This window comes from Bos indicus, chromosome 20 (genome assembly GCF_029378745.1).
Source record: "Bos indicus isolate NIAB-ARS_2022 breed Sahiwal x Tharparkar chromosome 20, NIAB-ARS_B.indTharparkar_mat_pri_1.0, whole genome shotgun sequence".
Taxonomy (NCBI): Eukaryota; Metazoa; Chordata; class Mammalia; order Artiodactyla; family Bovidae; genus Bos; species Bos indicus.
In genome coordinates this window covers 33,255,455-33,279,827 of record NC_091779.1, presented here as the reverse complement: position 1 = coordinate 33,279,827, position 24,373 = coordinate 33,255,455, and the positions used below count along the sequence as shown (strand labels likewise).

The 24,373-nt window shown below is 38.7% G+C and overlaps 1 protein-coding gene across 2 annotated transcripts in view; it reads right to left on the bottom strand.

Moving 5' to 3' along the window:
* C6 (complement C6) overlaps positions 1–24,373 on the bottom strand; it is a 77,246-nt gene that overhangs the window by 28,416 nt on the left and 24,457 nt on the right. For both annotated transcript variants that reach the window (XM_019983049.2, XM_070774719.1), the window contains exons 7-11: positions 20,005–20,205; positions 13,727–13,967; positions 8,276–8,398; positions 2,927–3,093; positions 1,300–1,525 (exon numbers count right to left, since the gene is read on the bottom strand). In XM_019983049.2, the coding sequence (XP_019838608.2) occupies positions 1,300–1,525; positions 2,927–3,093; positions 8,276–8,398; positions 13,727–13,967; positions 20,005–20,205 (958 nt within the window). The remainder of the gene's footprint in view (positions 1–1,299; positions 1,526–2,926; positions 3,094–8,275; positions 8,399–13,726; positions 13,968–20,004; positions 20,206–24,373) is intronic.

The window sequence follows — 24,373 nt, the reverse complement described above, 5'->3', positions numbered from 1 at the left end:
ATATCATAGAGTTGTTGTCAGGATTAGAAGAAATTCTCTGTGCAAAGTGGCTGATACATCATCTGTTTTTACTTTCCTGTTCCCACAGGAAGAATAAAATGGCAACAGCTCTGAATAATTTTCAACTATCAGCAATGTGTCACACAGTACATATATGCATACACCGATGTGTACACGGAGAAGGCAGTGGCACCCACTCCAGTACTCTTGCCTGGAAAATCCCATGGACGGAGGAGCCTGGTGGGCTGCAGTCCATGGGGTCGCTGAGGGTCGGACACTACTGAGCGACTTCACTTTCACTTTTCACTTTCATGCATTGGAGAAGGAAATGGCAGCCCACTCCAGTGTTCTTGCCTGGAGAATCCCAGGGACAGGGGAGCCTGGTGGGCTGCCATCTATGGGATTGCACAGAGTCGGACACGACTGAAGTGACTTAGCAGCAATGTATACATATTAACATCTTCTGAAAAGTATATCTATCTAATATATATATTAAAATACATTTCTAAAGCTAATAGACTATATTCTTACTCCCATGACACATCCTCTTTCTAAAGAGGATTAGAGGTAGCTATGAATATATCTTAGTCCAGTATGAAAATTTTGATTGTGGCTTAATTTGTCCCTTATTACAAGCCATCCTTATTCTACATTATAATGCATAAGAGACTCATAACATCAGTATCCTATAGTTTACTTTATAGTATGTTTTTTAATTTTATTTACCTTATGTTATAGGCATTGTGCTGTTTATTTCATATATGTTGTTGTTGTTTAGTCACTTCAGTTGTGTCTGATTCTGTGTGACCTGATGGACTGTAGCCCGTCAGGCTCCTCTGTCCATGGGATTCTCCAGGCAAGAATACTGGAGTGGGTTGCCATTTCCTTCTTCAGGGGATTTTTCTGACTCAAGGATCAAACCTACTTCTCTTACATCTCCTGCATTGCCAGGTGGGTTCTTTACCACTTGCACCACTTGGGAAGCCCAACTACATAAACACACATATATAGCTTTCGAGTGCATAGTGGCCTTATCCCCATTTTATGGAAAACAGATTGAGGCACAGAGAGGTTAGGTGACTTTTCCAAGGTCACACAGCTGATAGGTTACAGCTGAGATTGACATCAAACTGTTTGACTTTTGAGTCTAATTTTCTCCAGGCCTAATTTCCTTGTGAATTTGCATAAGGTGGAAATTGCAAGGACAAGTTTTGTTTGTTTTGCTGTTTTCATCAACCAACCCAGAATACCTTGGGGAGGGGAAAGCTTCCTGCCCCCTAGTAAGTTACTGACACTTACTAGATTTGTAATCCGGGGACCGTCTCTCACAGTTCTCGCCATAGGTGCCGCTCTGGCAAACACACAGACATTCGGTCCCTGAGAGCACGGGGCGGCCACTGTTAGGGCATCGGGCACACTGGCAAGGGTCAAACTTGGCTGCGTACTCTCGAAATGCTCTCCTGAGGTTGTTCCGTCTTGTCACCGCACAGGGGATGTTTCTGACCAGGTCCGTGATGGGAGCAAGCTAAGAGCAGATGGGAGGGGGAAGCTCTAGTCAGAGTCACCTCTTTGGCACATGTTGACATCACCACCCCGTTCTCATGGAATCAGAGGCAAGACCTGGGCAATCGTATGCTTCAAAGTGATTATTGTAGAATACGGCATATCTGTCTATTGAACCTGTAGAGAAAAGCCCTCTCCATGAGGGAAGGGGAGGGCAGGGAGCTTCTTCCCTTCTATCCTGGGTAGAGCAGCAGTCTTCAGGATTAGCTGGCTTCCACTGTCCTTAAAGTACAGCAAGTGTAATGTACTTAGAGTTTACTTTCCCTGCGCTTCTACTATGGAGGAAGCCTCAGATGAGGTGTCACTCATGAGAATCTTATTTATTGAGCATCAGAGTCTGGAGATAAGTGACTAAGAGTCAGGCAGCTCAGGAGTGTTTTGGTGAAACATCAACAAGTTTGACTCAAGCAGAAAGATCTGGGAAGAGTGAAGTCTGTGTTCTTTGTTTTTCCAGGGACAATACTATTGGCTTTTGGTGAATCAGGTGAAAAAATGTGGAAAGAGAACACAAAGAAATGAACTTGCTGGTAGAATCTATAGAAGAATTACAATAACAAATATGGGGGCTAACACAAAAATCAAGGCTCATCAACATTTTAAAACCCCAGAGGAATGACTCTCTATGCAGTGTATGACTCACAAGTGCCCAGATGGATGGCTGGACCACATTTTCCTACCATAACCTGTAGAATTCCAAATATCTTCACACTGCATGTAAATCATCCTACTTTCATGATGGTTGAATTCCTTTATTTTCATTTGAATGAAATGAGCAGAATAGCTCCTTCAGTGGCTTTAAAAAATGTGCTTCTGTTTCAGGCAAAACTGGTTTAAGTGGCATATGACTGATTTGTGGACAAAGTATTTCAGACATAATAAAAAACCCCCTTTAATGTAATTACAACAAATATAAGACTGGTAAATTTAATCAATGGTGATAGAAACAGAATTTCAAATGGATCTAAAATCTCATATATCCCACAGAGCTATAAATGAAGATTTAGGAGTGCTCATCTACTAAAGAATTGCAAGAAAAATACAGAAATCAAATGTATTATATACATGGGAAGATAAAGAGCCCTACTTTAGGCAAGTTTAGGCAGTTTTATGCACCAAATTTCCTCTTTTGGTATTTTATGTGTGCTATGAATTCTAAATGCCTAACTACAGAATGCTTGTTCGAACAGCTAAAACAAGGGATGTGTAATTCAATGTTTTTTAAAAAGGTATATTGTGCATGCACACCAAAGAAACACATTTCTTTTATCATCTGAGAAGAAAATGGAAAAGGAATTGTGTGATGCATAGTTTGGGCCGCCAGACAACAGCTTTAGCTCTTACCCATAATGCTTTTTGACCTTACCGCAAAGTCGATCACAGAAGGATTTTCCTTCACTGATTCTAACCAGTCAGAAAATACCCTCTCTTCCGGAACCGGGCTCCCTTTCTCCCAAGCCAAAGCCGCCGCATATGCGCTCCTCCCACCTTGAACCAGCGATATGGATTTCTCTGATCCCTGCATAAAGGAACCTGCAAGGTATTTCAAGAAAATGACTTGTTTAATTTTACTGCAAATTCAAACTTGAAAGTAAAGCCTATTTGCACAGGAAAAAGGAGCAGATGGCAGAACCTTGTAGCTCCATTAAGTCAGCTAAGTGAAAGCTCTGGAACACACCTCCTGTCCCTAGAGGGAGTTTAATAATAGAAATGATAACCATAGTGCTAACAGCTACCATTTATTAAGCAACTCGTGTATGTTGGGCACTCTACTCTCATTATTCATGTAATTCTCATAACAGTCCTGAGAAGTAGGTGTTATAATAAACATGGACTTTGAAGCCAGAAGTAATTTGGCCTAGAACACGTGGTTACTAAGGAGAGAGAAGAGGTGGGATACAGACGTAATCCAAGGCCTAAGGACTCTGCCTCCTGCTCTTTGATGCCAAACCTCCCACTTTTGACTTATATAAGCATATGTCTTGGGCCCCAGAATAACATAAATCACATGGTTTCTGACACCCATTCAGTGGACCACTATGCCATAATTGACTACAATTACAGAAAAAGGTGATAGAATGCTTTTAAGCTTAAAGATAGGAGTAAAAGTACAACTAACCAAAGGGAAAAATTAAACATAGGAGTTGGCACAATGTTGCTTTAGAGGTAAAGCATTTACTGTATATAGGAAAGATCTTTTACATACATTTTCAGGACAATTCCTATTAACTAATAGTGTCTTTAATATGAGTCTGTGTGCGTGCTCAGTCGTGTCTGACTCTGCGACCCCATGGACTCTAGCCTGCCAGGCTCCTCTGTTGATGGAAGTTTCCAGTCAAGAATACTGGAGTGGGTTGCCATTTCCTTCTCGAGGGGATCTTCCTGACCCAGGGATCAAACCTGAGGCTCATCTCCTGAGGCTCTTGCATTGGCATGTGGATTTTTACCACTACAACACCTGAGAAGCCCAGCTGGGTGATAAGAAATTGTAATGAGAAAATGAAATGGTAAAGAGGTTAGTGATATGGGTAACAGTTAATGGCATTGATTTGATGTCTGTTCTGGAGTTTCAGTAAAGTTCAGCCATGCCCCTGTTTAGAAATTCTGCAGTGAGGGAGACTAGGATGATTAAAACAATGGATGAAATACTCTCTCTATGGAAAAACTATGGTCTTTTTCAAAGTGAGCTGCTTAAGAGGGATATAGGAAGAACATTTTAGAAGGTGTTTTTTTTTTTTTTTTTTGCATTTATTTTTCTTGTGAAATACGAGAGAAATCATTATTTACCAATATATCAAATACCTACTGACAGTGATTCTGACTTGCTACATTGATATCATATATGTCATAAGTGGAATGACACTATGGTAAGAGTTATACATGATAAGCTTGGAATCTTAAAGAAAGAACTAGAGTTAAGTCTATTTATTATTCTATTAAGTACTATGAACAGAATGCTTACAAGTGAATAAATGGCTTAAAAGAAAATTCAGACTGAAGATGATACCTATAGCGCAAACATAAGCAAAACAACTAGAAGGAAGAATAGATATTTCTCTTTCTTATGCAAGCTTCTCATTGTCACAACATGAGTTTGACACCAAAGCTGCCTCAAAACACATCAAAAGTTTCAAGCAGATTTATGAATTATTATCACTATGGTATGATATCAAAACCAGGGGTTTCCTAGTGGTTCAGAGGTGAAGAGTGCACTGCAAGGCAGGATAGTTGGGTTTGACTCCTGGGCTGGAAAGATCCCCTGGAGAAGGAAATGGCAACCCACTCAAGTATTCTTGCCTGGAAAACCCCATAGACAGAGGAACCTGGCGGGCTGTAGTCCATGGGGTCACAGAAGAGTTAGACTTGACTGAGAGACTCAATGACAACGATGATGAGCAAGATAATGAAAAATTCTATTTTATATAGACTATCTTTTGAAACTAGCTCAGGGTTAGAAATAGACATATCTATATTCTTAAGTGTGCTTTTAGTAAACAACATAAATACGTCTTTGTTTTTAGGCAAATTGTCATTGTGATTGATCAATGTTAGTTGACAATGTTCTATAAACCAGGCACTAAAAACTTGGGTTGGGGAATTGACACAATTCAGGAATATTAGCAATGTGTAAGCTGGGTAGGATGGATGGTTGGGTTGATTATTTGGTTTGGATACCACTGCAATAGTCTCTGGTTTTGCAGTGTCTTCCTGTTATGAGTTCATTTTGGACATTTTCTCATCTCTATGTTGGAGGGATTTTACAGTTGAGTAGTTTTTATTCATTGAGTACTCAAGAATGAACATTTCCAGAATGCTCTCAGGTTTTGAGATATCTTTCTGATGAACACATTTTCTTTTCTGTTTTAGAAGTTTGTGAACATTCCTCTATTGTCTTAGCATTGCATTTTGTGAATAAGTCTGATGCCAGCCAGATTTTGTTGTTATTCTATAGGGAAATTATTTTTTCAGCTAAGGTACTTGAATTCATTTTAAAAATCTTTGAATTTAGTTAATTAGCTAGAATTTGCCTTGAAATTGCATATTTGAACCATATTTCTGATACAATTAATCAAGACACATTTCATCCTTTCTTTCAGGGACACGTTCATATATTTACTTATTTATTAAAATAGTTTTTCTCTTTCATTTCTTGGGCTCGCTATTTCAGGAACACTAATTCCCATATATTAAATTATATTTGTCATTCTATTTCCATTAGATATTCTTTAATAATGGTTAATATCTGAATTTTTCTGCATTTATTATGAATTACTTTGGATCTTTGTTTTATTAATTTTACTTTCAGACAATTATATCTTGAATTTGCAGTGTCTATTTATAACTATAATGTTGATTCTTTTCAATATTTGTGTCCTTGCACCTTAGTTTTGAAATCTTCCTTTTCAGTTAATTCTTATATTTAATCTTTTCAAACTCTGAGCTCTTGATTTATTGAATTCTCATTCTTATTAGGTTATTCTATTGCAAGACAAACTGGTATAGAATTTGTATATTCTCTGGTTTACATTACAAGGTTGATTGCATGCTGCTCTTTTTTTGACTGTAATACAAATGTGTAGTTATCAAATCAGCTCTCATTTTGCTTATACTCAACATGGGCATCCACATGTAAACCATCAATAGCCTCTGATACTTAAAACTATCTACTTATTATTATAAGTAGCTTGGCTATTTTTAATACTGGGTGACCTTGGCTGTCCCCCAGTGACAATATAAGCTTCATATTTTGGGAGTTTCTGTGATTCCCTTTGTTCTGAGCAGTCATCAGTCAGAAAAAATAAGGGAATGAGAGAATTTTACACAGAGAAGGAGGTATTTATAATGACAAGGCACAGTCGAGAGCATGACTTATTTAGGAAAGAGAGGCAGAAACTTAGCTAGGCAGAAAGTGAGGCAGGAACTTATCTTCAAGGCTATGTGAAGCCATGACATGTTTAAGGCCTGAGTGTTTCATGATAAGATTTGCCTTGGAGAATATTCCTCTCACAGAAAATGTGTAGAATAAGGCAAGACCAGAGGCAAAGGGACCAGTTGGGAGGCCTTTGTGGTAATCCAAGTTGGAAATGATGAATGGAAGGCATGTGCATGGAAATGAGGAACTGGGGAGAACTGGGAGAAATATTAAGAAGGAGGAATGACTGCTTACTGCTTGTAGAGGCAAGAAAGAGGGAGGGAGAAATCAAAGGCAGCACTCAGGTTTCTCACTTGGTTGTCTGAGCGTTTTTAATGTATTACTTTTAGAGCTTCCGTGCATGCGTCTGACTCGTTGCGACCTCATGGACTGTAGCCTGCTAGGCTCCTCTGTCTATAGGCTTTCCCAGGCAAGAATTCTGGGGTGGGTTGTCATTTCCTTCTCCATAGGAGGTTCCTGACCGAGGGATCAAACCTGTGTCTCTTGCACTGGCAGGCAGATTCTTTACCACTGAGCCATCTGGGAATCCCCCTTCTTAGAACTTATCAGTCTGTTTTTTTCTTTTTTTTTTTTTTAATTGAAATATAGTTGATATACAATTTTGTGCTAGTTTCTAGTGTACAACAAAATCATTCTGTTTTATATATATATTAAATATATATATATGTAAATATTGGAGTAGGAAATGTCAACCCACTCCAGTATTTTTGCCTAGAAAATTCCATGGACAAAGGAGCCTGGTGGGCTACAGTCCATGGGGTTGCAAAGAATCAGACACAACTGAGCACACATATGTAAATATATATATATTTTTTTCATAGTTTTTTCCATTATGGTTTATTATAAGATATGGAACGTAGTTTCTTGTGCTATGCAGTAGGACCTTGTTGTTTAGCTATTTTATATATAGTAGTTTAGGTCTTTCCTGGTGGCTCAGATGGTAAAGAGTCCACCTGAAATGCAGGAGACCCAGGTTCCATCCCTAAGTTGGGAAGATCTCTTGGAGGAGAAAATGGCAAGCCACTCTAGTAATCTTGCCTGGAGAATCCCAAGGGCAGAGGAGCTTGTTGGACAGAGGAGCTACAGTCAATTGAGTCACAAAGAGTCAGACACAACTGAGTGGCTAGGCACACATGCACACATAGACTAGTTTATATCTTCTAATCCAAAACTCCTAATTTATCCCTACCTCCACTTCCCATTTGATAATCATAAGTTTGTTTTCTATGTCCATGAATCTGTTTCTGTTTTGTAAATAAGTCCATTTGTATCTTATTTTAGATTCCACATATAAATGATATCATATGTTATTTGTCTTTGTCTGACTTAGTATGATAATCTCTAGGTCCATTCATGTTGATGCAAATGGCATTATTTCATTCTTTTTTATGGCTGAGTAGTATTTCATTGTATGTGTGTACTACATCTTCTGTATTTTTAATGGTTGTCTATATATATCCTTACTTTGTAAACTCCTTGAATGGAAGACCTAGTTCATGTCCGTCCTTACTTTACGTCTAGTACTGGGTTTGGCCCACAGGAAGAATCAATAAATGTGCATTCAGACAACCTAAATAGGAGATGAAGAAAATACTAACCATGTCCCGTTTTGAGTAGTAACAATATTTGATTTGCTCCCTCCATACCACACATAGGACTCTGAGGCAGATAAATAAAACTAATGCAATAGAAAAATAGTGCAGTCACAGTCAAGTGCAGTATGGTACTTAAGTTATTGCCAGTCAGAACCCACTCGGTAAGCTGCTACGAGGGTACTGTTACCTTCGTATTTCTCTGACAGTTTGTTAGTGGTGCACTGGTGTTCCACTTTTGTTTTTTTAACAAAAAGGAAACGTTTCTTTGTTTCAATCCGGATACAGTTTTTGGCTTCTTCCTTTGTTAAACCTGGGAAATAAAGGACAAGAAAAAAACCTTGAGAATGCACCCTGGAGAATTCAGAGACGAGCATGAGACTCTGAGCACTTGGGAAGGTACAGGTACTCTGTACCAGCATCCAGCTCCTCTGCTTCCCGTGAGCTCGAATGATTAAGGCTTTTACTACAAAGGCGGTTCTTCACAGGCCATGGGACATCCTGAAGAGTAGAGGTATTTATGAGTCCCTGCCATCCTCCCTGTGGGGATCATGTTGGCCTCTCCATGTTGCCTGCACACAGTAAACCTCTAAGCTTGCCCACGCTGTTGGCCACTGCCCCTGTACAGCAAATCAGGAGATGAACACCTGCTCTGTTTGGTGCCCATCGTCAGGGGGCACTGTTCTTTGGGGGCCACAGCTGATTCTGTGAGGACTGAGTCCATTTCACTTCTTCCTCTGTTCACCACCTCAAGTGTAAATCTCGTTGGTCACCTCTCCTTCTCTGAACACTCATTCCCGTACTCATCTAAGCTTCCTCTCCCTGAGTTGGCCATTCACTCTACCTCCAAAACCCTTTGGTTTTGTCTCAGAAACTGACTTCCTGACTCATGAACTCTTCAGTGTCCTCCGGGAATGTTCACTCTTTCTGTTTATCTTAACTCAAGCCCATACTTGATATGTTTTCCCTGTTGTCTTCAAGAGAGGTTGATGCTGCCTGGTTCCCAGGCTGTTTAGGAACGGGAGCTGGGCTTGATACCTTCCTAGTTTCCCAGGACTGCTTGCACAGGATGACACACCACAGTTGTATAAGTCTTGTAAAAACCCTCATGCTCCAAGACTCAGAGTATCCAGTTCTAATACCTTTGGTCCTCGTTGTCCTGATCTTTTGCCAAACTTCCTCGTTTGTTGAAGATTTTGGTATCTGAATCAGTCTTTCCCGCCCTAATGCTGGTCCATTATTCTTTTTTTAAAAAAATTTTTTATTATTTATTTATTTTATTATTATTCTTATTTACTTTACAATATTGTATTGGTTTTGCCATACATCAACACGCACCTGCCACGGGTGTACACGTGTTCCCCATTATTCTTAAGGACTTCAAAAATTGGTGGGGGATGTCAGGGACTGAGTGGGACAGAGGCAGGGAAACAGGTCTGGCTGTTTGGAGGCTGACTTGGTACTGCGTCTCTGGGGTAGTTTGAGAAGTGTTTCCTTTTTTTTTTAAACAGCTTCCCAAGTCACCTGACCTGGTACGTGAAACACCAAAATTAGAATCCAATTTTTTTTTGCTGTTTAGTTTAAAATTGCCTTGCAAAATACAAGCATATAAGAGATAGAGCTGTTAGGTGAACTATCAAGCACCTTAAAGCAAAGTAGTTTATCAATACTGATTCTTAGGGTTGCAGGTTACAAGAGGCAGGGAGGAGTGTTATCAGAGCCAGAGGCACCATGTGAGTATGTGATGCTAGAATATAAACCTGGGTGTGCAGCTCACCAAGGAACGAAGCTGAGTAGATGCGGATGAGGCTTCCTACTTTGTAGTTTTTTCAATAGTTTGACACATTCAAAGAGAGAAATCAAAGATTGGGAGTAAAAAAATGTCTTGGTTTGAGGCCCTCGTGTGTACCTGGCATTTTAATTTCTAACAAAAAAGATGGCTGTTTTGATTAGGCTGAATAAATATGACTCATTCTTCTTCCGGTGGCATTGTTCTTATAAATGGGTCAGTCAAGTGTTTGGGCTGTGTGAGGAATTTATTGGTTCTCTAACCCTTTCTTATTCTTTCATTAGATTTCTATGATTCATTTTAAATGATTTTTTGAGGTGGGCCATTTTTAAAGTCTTTATTGAATTTGTTAGAATGTTGCTTTCGGGTTTTTTGTTTTGCTTTGGTTTTCCGGCCTTGAGGCATGTAGGATCTTAGCCCCCTGACCAGAGATCAAACTTATATCCTCTGCATTGGCAGGCAGAATCTTAACCACCGGACCGCCGGGCAAGTCCCTAGCTTCTATGACTTATAAATGAAAATTAAATTGCATGTGACCAATTCATTAACTATAGCATAATTAATGAACTATAAACCTCATTAATTTCAGTTTCTGATGGTTACAGGGGAATCCTTCAAGATTTGAATGACGAATCTCTCTTGTGAGCCATGGTATTGGTCACGTGGTATTGAAAATGTCAAGGCTTTATCAGTGAATTTCTGTACCAGCCTTTTCTTCCCCACAAGATACCCTGTAGCTTACGTCTGACCCTATCCACACTGACAAAGGAGTTGCTTGATGCTGAAGCACTTGCAGTCTCAAACCTGAGTTTGACGTGGCACAGGAATGAGTACTCCGGAAATGTCCTCAGCTACTCTGACTGGGCAAAGATCAACAGTGTCAATCAAAAATGTCATACTGATAAGCAGTGGGGTGAATAGTTTTTATTTTTCAATCAGAGCAGAACATGACTTCCCAGCAAAAGAAATTTAAAATTACCATGCTGTATAACATGATATTTTAATTGTTTACTGTTTTCTCTGTGTCCCTGAAGTTCTTTTTACCTTGCACACTGGAGCAAGGTCAACTTTTTATTCAAGGTTTTAAATTGACCATGGAACACTGCAGAATAGAGGAATACATCAAGAGATGCAAATAAAAAGCAATTTAATTTTGTTTTATTCTTCTTGCACTAGAGAAAGTACTCAGAGGTATTCGAGTCATTTTTTTTTTTTTAATTAATGACAAGGGATATAACTCTTATTGAATAAAGCAAATAAAACTAAGCCTAAACTCTAGCTCTACATTGTGGCAAACGAAGTAAGGAGAAAAGAACTAAAAAGGGGAAAAGGAAGGAGGCCAAAATATGGATTCATCCACATGAGATGAAGCATATGAGAGTGGCAAAAACATTCATCCATATGAGAGTGGGCAAAGACAGACGCACACCCACTGCAGAATTCCATTTTAATGAGATTTTTTCTAAGTGTGTTTCATCTTAAACCACAGTTAAAATTAAGTGCCAATATTATTATTGTGACTCAGAGAAGTATATATATACACACACATATATATATATGCACATATTTCATGACTATAAGATTATATATTACATATAAAATATGATAATGTATTATATACATATACATAAATATTATATATATGTGTGTAGTGTTTGTATATGTACATAGGTGTGTATGGTTATATGTTTCCAGTTTTATAGGACACCTCAGACTCTCTTTCTTTCTCTTATTATGTATATCTGTGTGTCTAAAGTCTCTACCTTTATTTAAAGAGAAAGAGATGGAAAGTGAGAGTGTTTCAGGAAGAAAGTACAGCTCATCACTCTTCATTTTAGTTATAGGGCTTCAACTATTAAAGTCCTGGATAGTTGTTTAAAGATTCACATAGTTCTTTAACTGGCCTGAACTCTAAGCCTTTAGCAGCTTTGCTGTAAATACATGATGAGTATAGCTTATCGAATGAGAAATTATTCTCTGGGCTACAGCAGCAGTGACCAGAATAATTTCATCCCTAGGGTGAGACGAAACCAAGACAAGGGCCAGAGACTTCCCCCAATCATTTTTGCTCAGCTTTAAGGTTGATGCTGTTCTCAATGGCAAAGACATCAAATTCAGTGAGCAAACATTACTCCAGTAGAAAGGATAACTGTAATGAAATGTAAGAGGCAACATGGAAAGCCCATCGCAGTGTAAATCTCTGGGATTTCAGTTAACTCTGTCAGGCAAAAAATTTTGAAGACTTTCTTACTGAAAATCCTTTTCAAAGACATATATCCTATCTCCTCTCTTAAAAAGCAGATCATGATGGACATCTGTTCATTTAAAGTTAGGAAAGACTCAGGGAACCCACATTAAATATAACTATTTGCCATTATGAGATATAAGAATAGAGGGACTGAAATTCGACTGACCCCAGGGTTGGCTTGGTGTCTTTTAAAATAAATTCCTGATTTCTTTTGTAGAAGAGTCAAATGATCAAGAATTCTGATTTATTTAGGAGAATTGGACACTTGGGTTCTGGTTATTACATAGTTCCTAATCATGTTTTAAAGGTAGAAGCATCACAAGGATGCTGTGTCATTTCACACTGAAGCCTGAAAACAAATTATAAAAAGGTACTTAAGCTCTAATAGAAATGAATATTAGTGACTGAGTGACTTCACTTTCCCTTTTCACTTTCATGCATTGGAGAAGGAAATGGCAACCTACTCCAGTGTTCTTGACTGGAGAATCCCAGGGACGGGGGAGCTTGGTGGGCTGCCGTCTATGGCGTCACACAGTCGGACACGACTGAAGCGACTTAGCAGCAGCAGCAGCAGCAAGATAATAGTTAAGAAATCAAAAGTTATTTTTTAAACCAAGATTTATATTATTATTTTATATGTAATCAGAAAATATCACAGATTATATCCCTAGATATAAAATTGCAACTTTTCCTCAAAGAAAAGTGCCTCCCATCTGGTTTCAAGTTTTGACACCAGTAGGGGCATGTCTGGCTCATATTAACCTGGTCCCTTGTCAAGTTATTAATTGTTTTCATCTTTTGTCCTTGGCTTTCAGTTAAAATCATTAAAAGAAAAAGACTAGGTCCAGTCTTTAGAACTCAGTGCTTTCATTGCCTAGGGACCCAGGTTCAGTCTCTGTTGGGGAACTGAAATCCCACAAGCCATGTAGGAAAAAAAAAAAAGTGTCAGTGGATTTGTTGTAATTACAATTTTATAAAATTATCTCCTATAAAAATTCTATAAGTAAATTATTTTTTAGAGTTTAGTTCCAAGACAAATTTTGTTTTCCTAGGTGATAGCATGTATCTATCTCTCTTTAGTTTACCACTGCTAGGCAAAATCCCATGGACGGAGGAGCCTGGTGGGCTGCAGTCCATGGGGTCGCTGAGAGTTGGACAAGACTCAGCGACTTCACTTTCACTTTTCAGTTTCATGCGTTGGAGAAGTAAATGGCAACCCACTCAAGTGTTCTTGCCTGGAGAGTCCCAGGGACAGAGGAGCCTCGTGGGCTGCCGTCTATGGGGTCACACAGAGTCGGACACGACTGAAGTGACTTAGCAGCAGCAGCAGCAGCAGGCAGTTTATGATGTTCTTAAATGTCAGGAAATTCTGGGACAAATCCTGATGCCCAAGGAGGTTAAGCCTATTTACTTCTCCTTCTTCTTTTGGCCTGAATTTTTTATTTTTATTTTCTTGAGTATGTACATTTTCATTGTTCTACATATAATTTTGGAAATAAAGCACGGTCGAAATAAAGTCAATAAAGAACTGCAAGGATAGAGTAAGAGAAAAATGCAATACACAGTATCTTATCAGTTAAAAATAAGTGTTGAAGAAATCGAACCTGAGTTCTTTAGTTCCTCCTTGCTAAACTGATAAAGAAGGTCATACACGCCTCCCAGGGAGCCAGAGGTGAAATAGTGAGTCCCGAAGTCATCAAAGATCCGGCTGTATAAAGCAGAGTTGTATTCTAGAGGCAGATGGTTAAGTGCTTTCAAGAAGACATCAGAAAGCTGCAGATCTTTAGTTTTCATTGTGAAGTTTAAGACTTTTATGACTTTATGGATCCTAATAAAACTGGAAGCCTAAATGGAAGAGAAGAAAGAAGTGAAAAAAAAAGATGATTAAAGGTAATGAAAGCTTGAGGTATCAAACATTAAATGTTTATTATCAGCTTCATTGTACCCATAGTATTATAATTGTTAACTGTCCATTGAATGTTCCCACATACAAAATGATAATTTTCATCTTATTTTCCAGTACCTTTTCCATCAGTTCAGTTTCCTTAGATATCCAAAACGCTAAACAGATAAGCTGACCTCAATCATGTAAATTGTGTGACGGAGGGATATGCTGTCTACCAAAAAGAAATCAAGGATCAAAAAGTCAATCTTGTTTTTTTGATGGTCAATCATGGGTGTACCCCTACTGCATTTTTATTTAGAAAGTCTTGCTAATGCAAATAATTGAAAAAATATTGTATACATTTTCAGCTGGAAGTTACACAATGAAATTCAAGTTGTAGCTTTGTCCACCAGCTGGGGAAAGCATGTCAGTTCTCTGGACCTCAGTTATCTGGGAAAACTCACCTGTGCACAGCCTTCATCTGTGACACTTCACACTCCTTTCAACTCCAAGATGCTATGACTCAAAATTACTTAGGTGGTAAAATTAAGCAAAATCGTTTATATCCTCTGTCCTATATCCACAAACAGAACTATTTGTTTGGAGGTTCTTTTTTTCTTTAATAATCTCTTGTTATGTCAGGTTAATTTAGGATTATGTGGTTGGTAGCTGCCCCAAATTCCATTCCATTAAATTGTCCTTTCCCATAGACACTGAATTTTATGAGTATATCCACAATACTGTTGTTTTAAAAAAATTTAGATATTGTAACTGATTTCTTAGTTTTAGCAAATTGTAATGTTTAAGTAATAAAAAGAGAGGGGCATATTTTAGCCAAAAATCTGTATTAGTTAAATTGTTAAACCTGTTATTATTATGGCTGCAAATTATTAAACAGCTATCTTCCCATGTGCTATAATTATGACACAAAATGACTATTAACACAGAAGGGGAAAAAAAAAAACACCACAAAGCCTGAGGAAGAGGCAACATTTATTCCCCTCCCTCTGGTTTCCTCTTGCTATTCCTCCCTCCTCCCCTCCCTTTCTCCTTGCTCCCTTCTTCCCTTCAGTACATGTTTCTCTCAGCTGTCTCAGAGGCAGTGGACACAAATGGGAGCAAGGCAGAAAAAATTCATGCCTTTGTGGAGCTTACATTTTAAGTGTCCATTAACTGTAATTTAATACTTGAGTTTTGTCATGGAGGTGTGGCTTTGGAAAGGTAGAGGGACATGGTGCTCTTAGGAAGAAGCACTCTTACTCCCTGAGTATCTGAAATGCCTGTTTGGTTATGCGCATTGAAATAGGCTGTTCAAAATTTTCAGGTCACTTTAAAAACGAAATTGTGGGACATACAAGGTAACTCGGCTTAGCACAAACATCTCCCTGGTGCTCCATTTGTCAGTTTCTGATGGCTAGAACTGGCTATTTTGGACTAAAAAATTACATGACAGCAAGTTATTAACTATGTATGGTCTATTTCAACATTTTGTGAAATCTTGCATTATTTTAACCATCTTTTTGTTGGTTCAGTTTTGTAAAGCAATTCAAAAATGCACTGAATCCTACTGAGATAACTGGTTTTTTGACTTTGAAACAGACTATCTGACCAACCAATGTTTAGTCAGATCTGTGCTTGACAAAATAAAGCATTGAGCACCGCTGAAGGGCTTGAAATGATTTTCAAGCTTGTGGGACCTTGTTTTCAGTATTTGAAGATTAAGAGAGGTTGCAGAAGCATTTTCTATTTAACCCAAGATATCCTGATTCCATTCAGATCTAATCAAAGATGTTAGGTTGAACCATACAAAGTTGCCAATCTTGTAAGTCAAAAATGGTTGAATATCAGCAATTTCATATGTTTGAACCTGATACTGTGAATAGTCTGAAATGTTTCCACTTTGAGGCAGATATTAGAGGATCAAATAAAAACTGTTTACCTACAAATAAGAGTTTTGTAAGTATTCTCTAGCATGTTTGAGACATTTAAAAACCAATTCTGAGAAGCAAATCTTAATATTGAAAGTGAAAGTGAAGTCACTCAGCCTTGTCTGACTCTTTGCAACCCTATGGACTGTAGGCTACCAGGCTTCTCCGTCCATGGGATTTTCCAGGCAAGAGTACTGGAGTGGGTTGCCTTTTCCTTCTCCAGGTTATCTTCCCGACCCAGGGATCGAATCCAGGTCCCCTGCACTGCGGGCAGACTCTTTACCCTCTGAGCCACCAGGGAAGCTGGTATATATATATGTCTGTGTAGATACACACACACACACACACACACACACACGTGTGTGTGTGGCTCATTCAATAAAAGAAACCAGCCTGCAATGCAGGAGACCCGACTTCAATCCCTGCATTGGGAAGATTCCTTGGCGAAAGGAATGGATATCCACTTCAGTATTCTTGCCTGGCAAATTCCATGAACAGAGGAGCCTAGTGGGCTACAGTCCATGGGATCACAAAGATTTGGACACGACTGAGTGACTACAACACACACACACACACACACATATATATATTTCAGCACCTCCATTTCTCTCCTCATCTTTGATTATATTTTTGGGCAGTGATTTCCAATCCTGGATATGCAACCTGGAGGACTTTCAGTAAACTAAAAGAAGGACGTGAGGGGCATCATATAATCCATGATATAACCCATAATCCATTCAGAAGTGAACTAACAGGGGCTCCCCTGATGGCTCAGTGGTAAAGAATCTGCATGCCAATGCAGGAGAAATGGGTTTGATCCCTGATCTGGGAAGATCCCACATGCCGTGGAGCAACTAAGCCCGTATGCCCAAGTCCATGCTTCTCAACAAGAGAAGCCCCTGTAGTGAGAAGCCTGCACACCGTGACTAGAGAGTAGCCCCCACTTTCTATATTAGAGGAAAGCCTGTGTCACAACGAAGACCCAGCACAGTCAAAAATAAATAAATAAAAAATTTTTAAAGTAGGCTAACAATCTGTGTTATAAAAGGAATCTGTTTTGTTCTTTTTTTACATGCTCATATCACTAGAGCTATACTCTTTTCAGAGTTTGATGAAAATAAGCAAGAAGCTTGAAATAGAATGTGGTAGATGTGAATACTGGGCAAAAATTAGAAAATTGATTTCATTTCCCAATTCTGGCATTTACTTATTTTACGATCACGAGTCACTTAGCTTCTTGTATTTGAGTATAGTGCCTGATGCAGGGTAGGTCTGTGATGGATGTCAGTTGAATTAAAAATAAATATATGGACTTCAATCTACTTATCTGCAAAATGATGTTAAAAATATCTACCATTACATGTTAAATAGTAAAGAAGGCTGAGTGCCAAAGAATTGATATTTTTGAACTGTGGTATTGGAAAAGACTCTTGAGAGTCCCTTGGACAGCAAGGAGATCAAACCAGTCAATCCTAAAAGAAATCAACCTCGAATAGTCACTGGAAGGATCGATGCTGAAACTCCAGTACTTTGGCCACCTAATGCCAACCCATTGGAAAAGACTCTGATGCTGGAAAAGATTGAAGGCGGGAGGAGAAGGGGACAATAGAGGATGAGATGGTCAGATGGCATCACCAACTCAGTGAACATGACTTTCAGCAAGCTCCAGTAGATGGTGATGGACAGGGAAGCCTGGCGTGCTGCAGTCCATGGGGTTGCAAGAGTTGGACATGACTGAGTGAACAACAATATTACCTCTTAGGGTTCTTTTGAAGACAAATGAAATGCTTGGAAAAATTATCTGTAAAGTATTATATGCTATGCTAAGTCACTTCAGTCGTGTCCGACTCTGTGAGACCCCATAGACAGCAGCCCACCAGGCTCCTCCGTCCCTGGGATTCTCCAGACAAGAACACTGGAGTGGGCTGCCATTTCCTTCTCCAATGCATGAAAGTGAAAAGTGAAAGTGAAGTCGCTCAGTCGTGTCCGACTCTTAGCGACCCCATGGACTGCAGCCCACCAGGCTCCTCCGTCCATGGGATTTTCCAAGCAAGAATACTGGAGTGCGGTGCCATTGCCTTCTCCGAAAGTATTATAAGTACTCATATCTACATAAGTATATGAATGAATTAATAAAAAATATGAGGGGCACTATGGTAGAAACATAAAGAGCAATAAAGTGGTGCCCTCCAGTGCTGGTCTCTTTGGTTCTGACACTGGTACTTTGGTCTATTCTTTTCACATCTCCCATCAAGTTCTAGGATTCAGGACTCAATCTTCCCATATGTCTCTTTGGAAAGAATAAATCCTACTTAGAGTGGTGGTTGTAATGAGAAATAGATACTATTTTAAAAGACACTTGTAAATGTCTAAAAATGCCTAATAGAAATCTAACCCCTAAATCACTTAAGAGTTGGAATACATATCTAGATTTTACAAGCAAACAAAGGAAAAAGGAAGATATGAGGAAAGATTAACCAATGAAGATGCAGTTTTATGTATTGAAAAGTTCCATTAATTCCTGGCAAGATTAGTAGATAAAGTCCAATGCTTAGAGTATTAAAAATTGCAAATTTCCAGAGAGAGAACAAAAGAAAGAAGATCAGCTTACATGTAATTTTCCCTATGTAACAATAGAAATTAGAAGATAGTAGAATAACATCCACCAGCTATCAAGAAAAGAAGACTGTGTTCCAAGATTTCTTTATCCAGTCAAGATATTTTGCATCTTTATTGTTCAATTAAAAGGTAGACATTTGTATATATATAAGGATTTAGGGAATATACTTTGCATGTATCCTACCTAAAGAAAACACTGAAAATATGGCAATTGCATGAGAACAGGATCTCAAGAAAGGGAAGATCAAAGAAGAAGTGGTGATGAGCATGTATATGGGAGGTCAGTTCAGTTCAGTCTCTCAGTCGTGTCCAACTCTTTGCGACCCCATGAATCGCAGCACGCCAGGCCTCCCTGTCCATCACCAACTCCCGGAGTTCACTCAGACTCACGTCCATTGAGTCGGTGATGCCATCCAGCCATCTCATCCTCTGTGGTCCCCTTCTCCTCCTGCCCCCAATCCCTCCCAGCATCAGAGTCTTTTCCAATGAGTCAACTCTTCGCATGAGGTGGCCAAAGTGCTAGACCTATATAAAATATATACTCATACACATATACATAGTAATACACAAGTACAAAATACATATTCTGGACTGGAATTTATCAGTATTATGTGAGGAATTGTTAATAGGGAAGATGGGATCCAGAATAAATTACTAACGAACATATATAATATAAAAAAGAATACGAAACAATCCCTAGGAATAACTTGGAATACAAAGGTTTTGAACTATCTCAATAAAACTGGAGGCTTTGGAGGCTTGTGGTGGTAGTGGTGGGGAAAGAAAGAAGCAAGTATGTTTGGAGATTGTGGGAATGGAATGCGGGGAGTAGAAAAATGATTAATCCTTTGGTGGAGGCTATATATCACTTTATGGAATAAAAGAAAAACATTGGTTTAATTATGTGCATTAACCAGAGAAGGGTAAGTACCAGCAGAATTTAAAAGTTTAGTAGAACTTCCAAAATGACCAAAAAAAGTAAGAAGAAATGTGACAAAGAAAAGTAAAGAAACAAGAAACTAGCAACAAAGTTAAATGAGTGAAATATATTAAAGAGGGAAGGAGCATGATTAAATATTTCAGGAAAGATACTAAATAGAAGTTGGCTGAATTTCTCCAGCAAAGACCCTAGACTGTCAGATTATGTTAAAAAAAAAAAAAAAGCAAAATTCTGTTACATGTGTTTTATAAGAAAAGCATTTAAAATAATAAGACAAAAGTTAAAATAGCAAGAACACAACCACAAACACAGCCAAATGCTTGCAAAAAAGGCATTATTATCTCTATAACTTTTGAAGTGGGCTATAACAACAAAAAAGTAAGTCTACTTAAATCTATGTTAGAAATCCTACTATTTGATATTAAAATGATCTCCTTCTCCTTGCACGATTGCTGGAATTGGTGTTATTTTTCAGGAGAAATTAAGAAGATCAAGAACCACTTTTATTACCTTTTTTTGGGAGGCTTGAATGGCTTGTTTGAAGGCAGAAGAATGGGAGCTGCTTTGACTTCTCTTTGAGGAATAGAAAATGGGTACACGAAAAGAGCTCGTTGCTAGGCCAGAACCTAAGGCTTCTTGATCTTTATTATCTTCAAGAGGAATTAAATCGTCGTAGAAATCTGTTTCCAAATCATCTTCTTTAGTTTGCACCTGGAGGAAAATCCACAAGAAATAAAACATAATTTAGGAAATTAGAGCTATTTGTGAACACCTAATGCAATGATCATTCATTCATTGATGCATTGAGTAAACAGTTATTGTGGACCCGTTTTCCTAGAGAACAAGGAATAGTATTAGTCTGTGTCTTCAGGAAGTTAATAGTTTAGTGAGGGAGAGAGACAATCAGACACTCAGTGAGAGTAGCATTATGTTGCCAAGGGGATTGCCACAAATAACTATAAAATTCAGAAAGGCAATACTAGGGAAGTTACCACCAAGGAAGTGACCCCAAACTGAGATTTAGTTAGGTGACAAGAACACAGACCTATGTTTAGTCTGCCTGTGAATTTGATGCTCTTTGCAAGCTAATGGAAGGTATGTTTCAGAAAATTGAGACCTAGAAAAGTGGAGGGCAGATCTTGTCCTACTCTGCTCTGGCTCCATCCTGAACCCCTCAGCCTTATTCATATACTGGGCATTAGCACTTCACTGGCCAAGTCTGCAAGACAGAGAACAAATCACCAATAATCCATTGGTTCTGTCTGGTAGGTGGTGATCGGTTTTCATCTGACTGGGTCTGAGAAGAAGAGAAACAGCAGCCAGTGAAACTTGAATTATGAGTACTTGATGAATTTTCCAAGCACAAGGTAAACCCTTGCTATGGTTATGCTAGTAAGAAGAGAACATTGGACAAATTTTTAAAAGTTGCAAAGTTGATTGATTGAAGAGTACCTCTTTATGTTAAAAATGCTTGTTTTGTTGGTAATGAAAAAAACTCTTGTTTTAAATTATTTAATATTAAAATGCACAGTGAGGCAAACCACATGTCATGGTTAAATAGCTTGCACAATTAGTCAAGGGAAGAAATAACCCAGCTGCAAGAGTCTTGCTCAACAGTAAAATACGGTCAAAAGTTCAGGGTTCCTTTGAGACATTGCAGTGCATGCTAGTTAGCTTTTAAAATGTCCACAATGAAGCGCATCCATTAACAACAAAGCAATACAACCATAATTAAATGTAGTTGCTGACATTTCTTTAATATTTGTTTAAAAACCTCGGCTACAAATATTTAGTTTTATAAATTAACCCTCATGTAAGAAAAGATGTGTCGACTTAAAGAAAAAATATATTTGCATGTAAAGTAAGGACATTGGGTATCCTGGGAAGAAGCTCAGAGAAAATCTGACCATGTATGTTAGCTTGGTGAGAAGGCAAGTTTATCGCTGAGCAACGCTGAAAAATTGAACTGGGAAACGGGCCAGGCCTCGTATATTCTGATAAAGCATTTGAATTGACTTCTAAAGGCAAGATTTTGCATCTAATAAGTTCTTTAACAATATTAATTGAAGGATTGAAAAATTGGGGATGCCGCAGATTGTTTTGCAAAGATCATGTTAACTATAGCTAAAGTAGAGGCAAGGAGAGCAGTTTAAAAAACTGTTGCAAAAAAGTCAGTTGAAACAGAATGGCTAGGTCCAAGGCAGCATTGGTTGGATAGAGACAGAGTGGTGTATTTGAAAGATATTTAGGAGGTAAATCAACAGAAGTTGTTGACCAAGTAGAGGTGAATGTGTGTGTGTTCATGTGCGTGGGGGCGGGGGGGGGGGGGGGCAGGGGTGGGGAGAGGGGGAGAGAGAGAGAGAAATAATGAATGGGAATGCTGTTCCATGAACAGGAATATGGAAAGCCAAGACAATTTCAAAAGGAGGAAGAGTTCTTTTCATAATGTGTAAAGAACAGCTGGCGAGCTCTGATTAGCTTCATCTTCCTAGCTTTTCCCAGAAAGAGATGTTAAGCAAGCTCTGGGAAAAAGGTTTTAATCCCCATTTTACATCTTATTTCTAGCCCATCCTGACTATCTGTGGATCTTGTGGGCTGATGACTCCTAGAACTTGAAATGTGTCGACATTTTCACTTTTGTGTCTGAAGAAAGGAGCTGGGTTTGTAGGGAGGGGTAGAAAACAGTTGAGAGAGGCTGGGGGAACGGACAGGATGGGCGACACTTGGTTGCTTGTGATGTGAGGATTAGAGACAGAGCCTAAAGTTCTGAATTTCACAAGGGATTTAGAGAGGCTTTGGGGCACTGCAGACCTTTGAAGTCTTTCAGGCTTTAGGATGCAGCAAGAAATGTTATCTAGGTAGGTCAGTGTATTGGTAAGAATCAAAAAGACTAGTGATAACTGTGCTCTGTACTTCGCTGGTGACAGCAAGTACTTAGTGTCTAGCCAGTAGCAAGCAGCAACTCCTAAGAAAAGAGATGAGGTGTCCTGAGATAGTGATACAACTCTGGGGACTGGTGCAGGGGTAGTACTGTGACAGAGCTCTGCATTTAGCACTTGGGAGATCCCTGAGGGGCAGGATTCTTCCTACCGTCTTCCATTCTGACTTCCTGTCCAACTGCCTTCCATTCAGCAGCCTTCTCTAGTCTTTGTGTACCGGCCAGCTCATGATTTCTATTGTCTCAATATGCTCTGATACTGTAGAAGAATGGAAGTCAGATGCCTGCTGAATTTCTCTTCCTCTGTTGTTTTCAGTGAGGAATAGCTTAGATTTGCACAGATGCCTGTTAACGGCATGAACAAAGTAATACAGGGGTCAGTGGAAAGTAAGCTACTGTAAGGAAAGTAAGTGACCTCGGCTCTGGTCATTTCCATATCTTTGAAGAAATATCACCATGACCTTCCTCAGCAGTTGAATATTATCTAAAACTCAATGACATATAGATAGAGACTAACTCAGGCAGCTTCTTAAGGTTGAATGAAATTTCAGAACTACATGGATAACGAGAAGAATCTACTTCCTTCTGAATGAGGAATTTCAGGCTGTATTTCCTGCTGAAACTTGGCATGCAGGCTTGGGTTACTAAGTTACACGGGTAGATCCAGTATTCTGCTGGTAAACGTTTAAAAATCAATTGTCTGAGAGGGGGAAAAAAAAAACAAACCTGTGATTTAATACTACAGCATTGACCTTTCTCTTGCTGTATATATTCTACTATGCTGATTTCAAGCTAACTACCTATGTGATACTCCTGAATTCAAACTTGGAAAAAGATACACAGTAGCAAATTATTATTTTTAGGGGGGTGGTGGGGAAACTAATGGTTTATAACAATTAGTAAGGACTGCCAGTTGGCATTGATGGTTAAGTGTTGTGTCCTGCAAATTATTACGTAGTACTTTTATGATACAATAAATGCAAGTGACTTCAAGAGCATAGATTCATGGTCACATGTGCCAAAATAATTGAGAAATGATATATTTTGAGTAATTATCATGTGTTTTTAATATCTTTATTTAAATTTATTATCTTTAATCTTAATATAAGATCATATATTTAATATCTAATAATGGTCATGTTTAATAATCAGCTTACAAAAGTCCTGAAAATTTAACAGTTGGCTTTTGTAAGCTGGAAAAACTGGCTCTAGCACATCATTGGAGAAGGAAATGGCAACCCACTCCAGTATTCTTGCCTGGAGAATCCCAGGGATGGGGGAGCCTGGTGGGTTGCCATCTATGGGGTCGCACAGAGTCGGACACGACTGAAGCGACTTAGCAGCAGCAGCAGCACATCATTGGTGAACTTCACAGGTGATACCTTTTAAATGAGAGTTTATGACAGGTACTCAGACCTGGCACTTGTTGCAGAGTCATTAATATCTTTCTTGATACTTTACTATCAAGGTCTTATCTGGCACAAATTCTAATTCCACTGTGCCATTTACTTGCTGCATTACTCTGAGAAAGTTTCTAACTTCAGTGATCTTAAACCTCCTATTATTAATAAGAGGAACATAAAGTTCATTTCTCTTTCTGGGAAGGTTGTTATGGCACCTGAGTAAAACTCATAGTATTATTTAAGAGTAAAGTGTTAACTCTGTCCATATTTGTTATCATGTGTTGAGCCAAGAGTTTTTACTTGTAAAACTGTATAAAAGAGATGCTTGCTGAGAGTATAGGCAGTATTTTTTTGGGGGGGTTATTTATTTTGAAAGTAAGCTAATGGATTGGTTGTTTAGGAGCCAGAAACCTTCCTTCAACATAACAATCATGTATATAAACGTTTGGGTTTTAGCTCCATTTAGAGAGCCTACGTCTTAAGAATAGAATACATCTTCCATCATTGACAGAATTTTTGATGCTATCTTTTCTTTGGA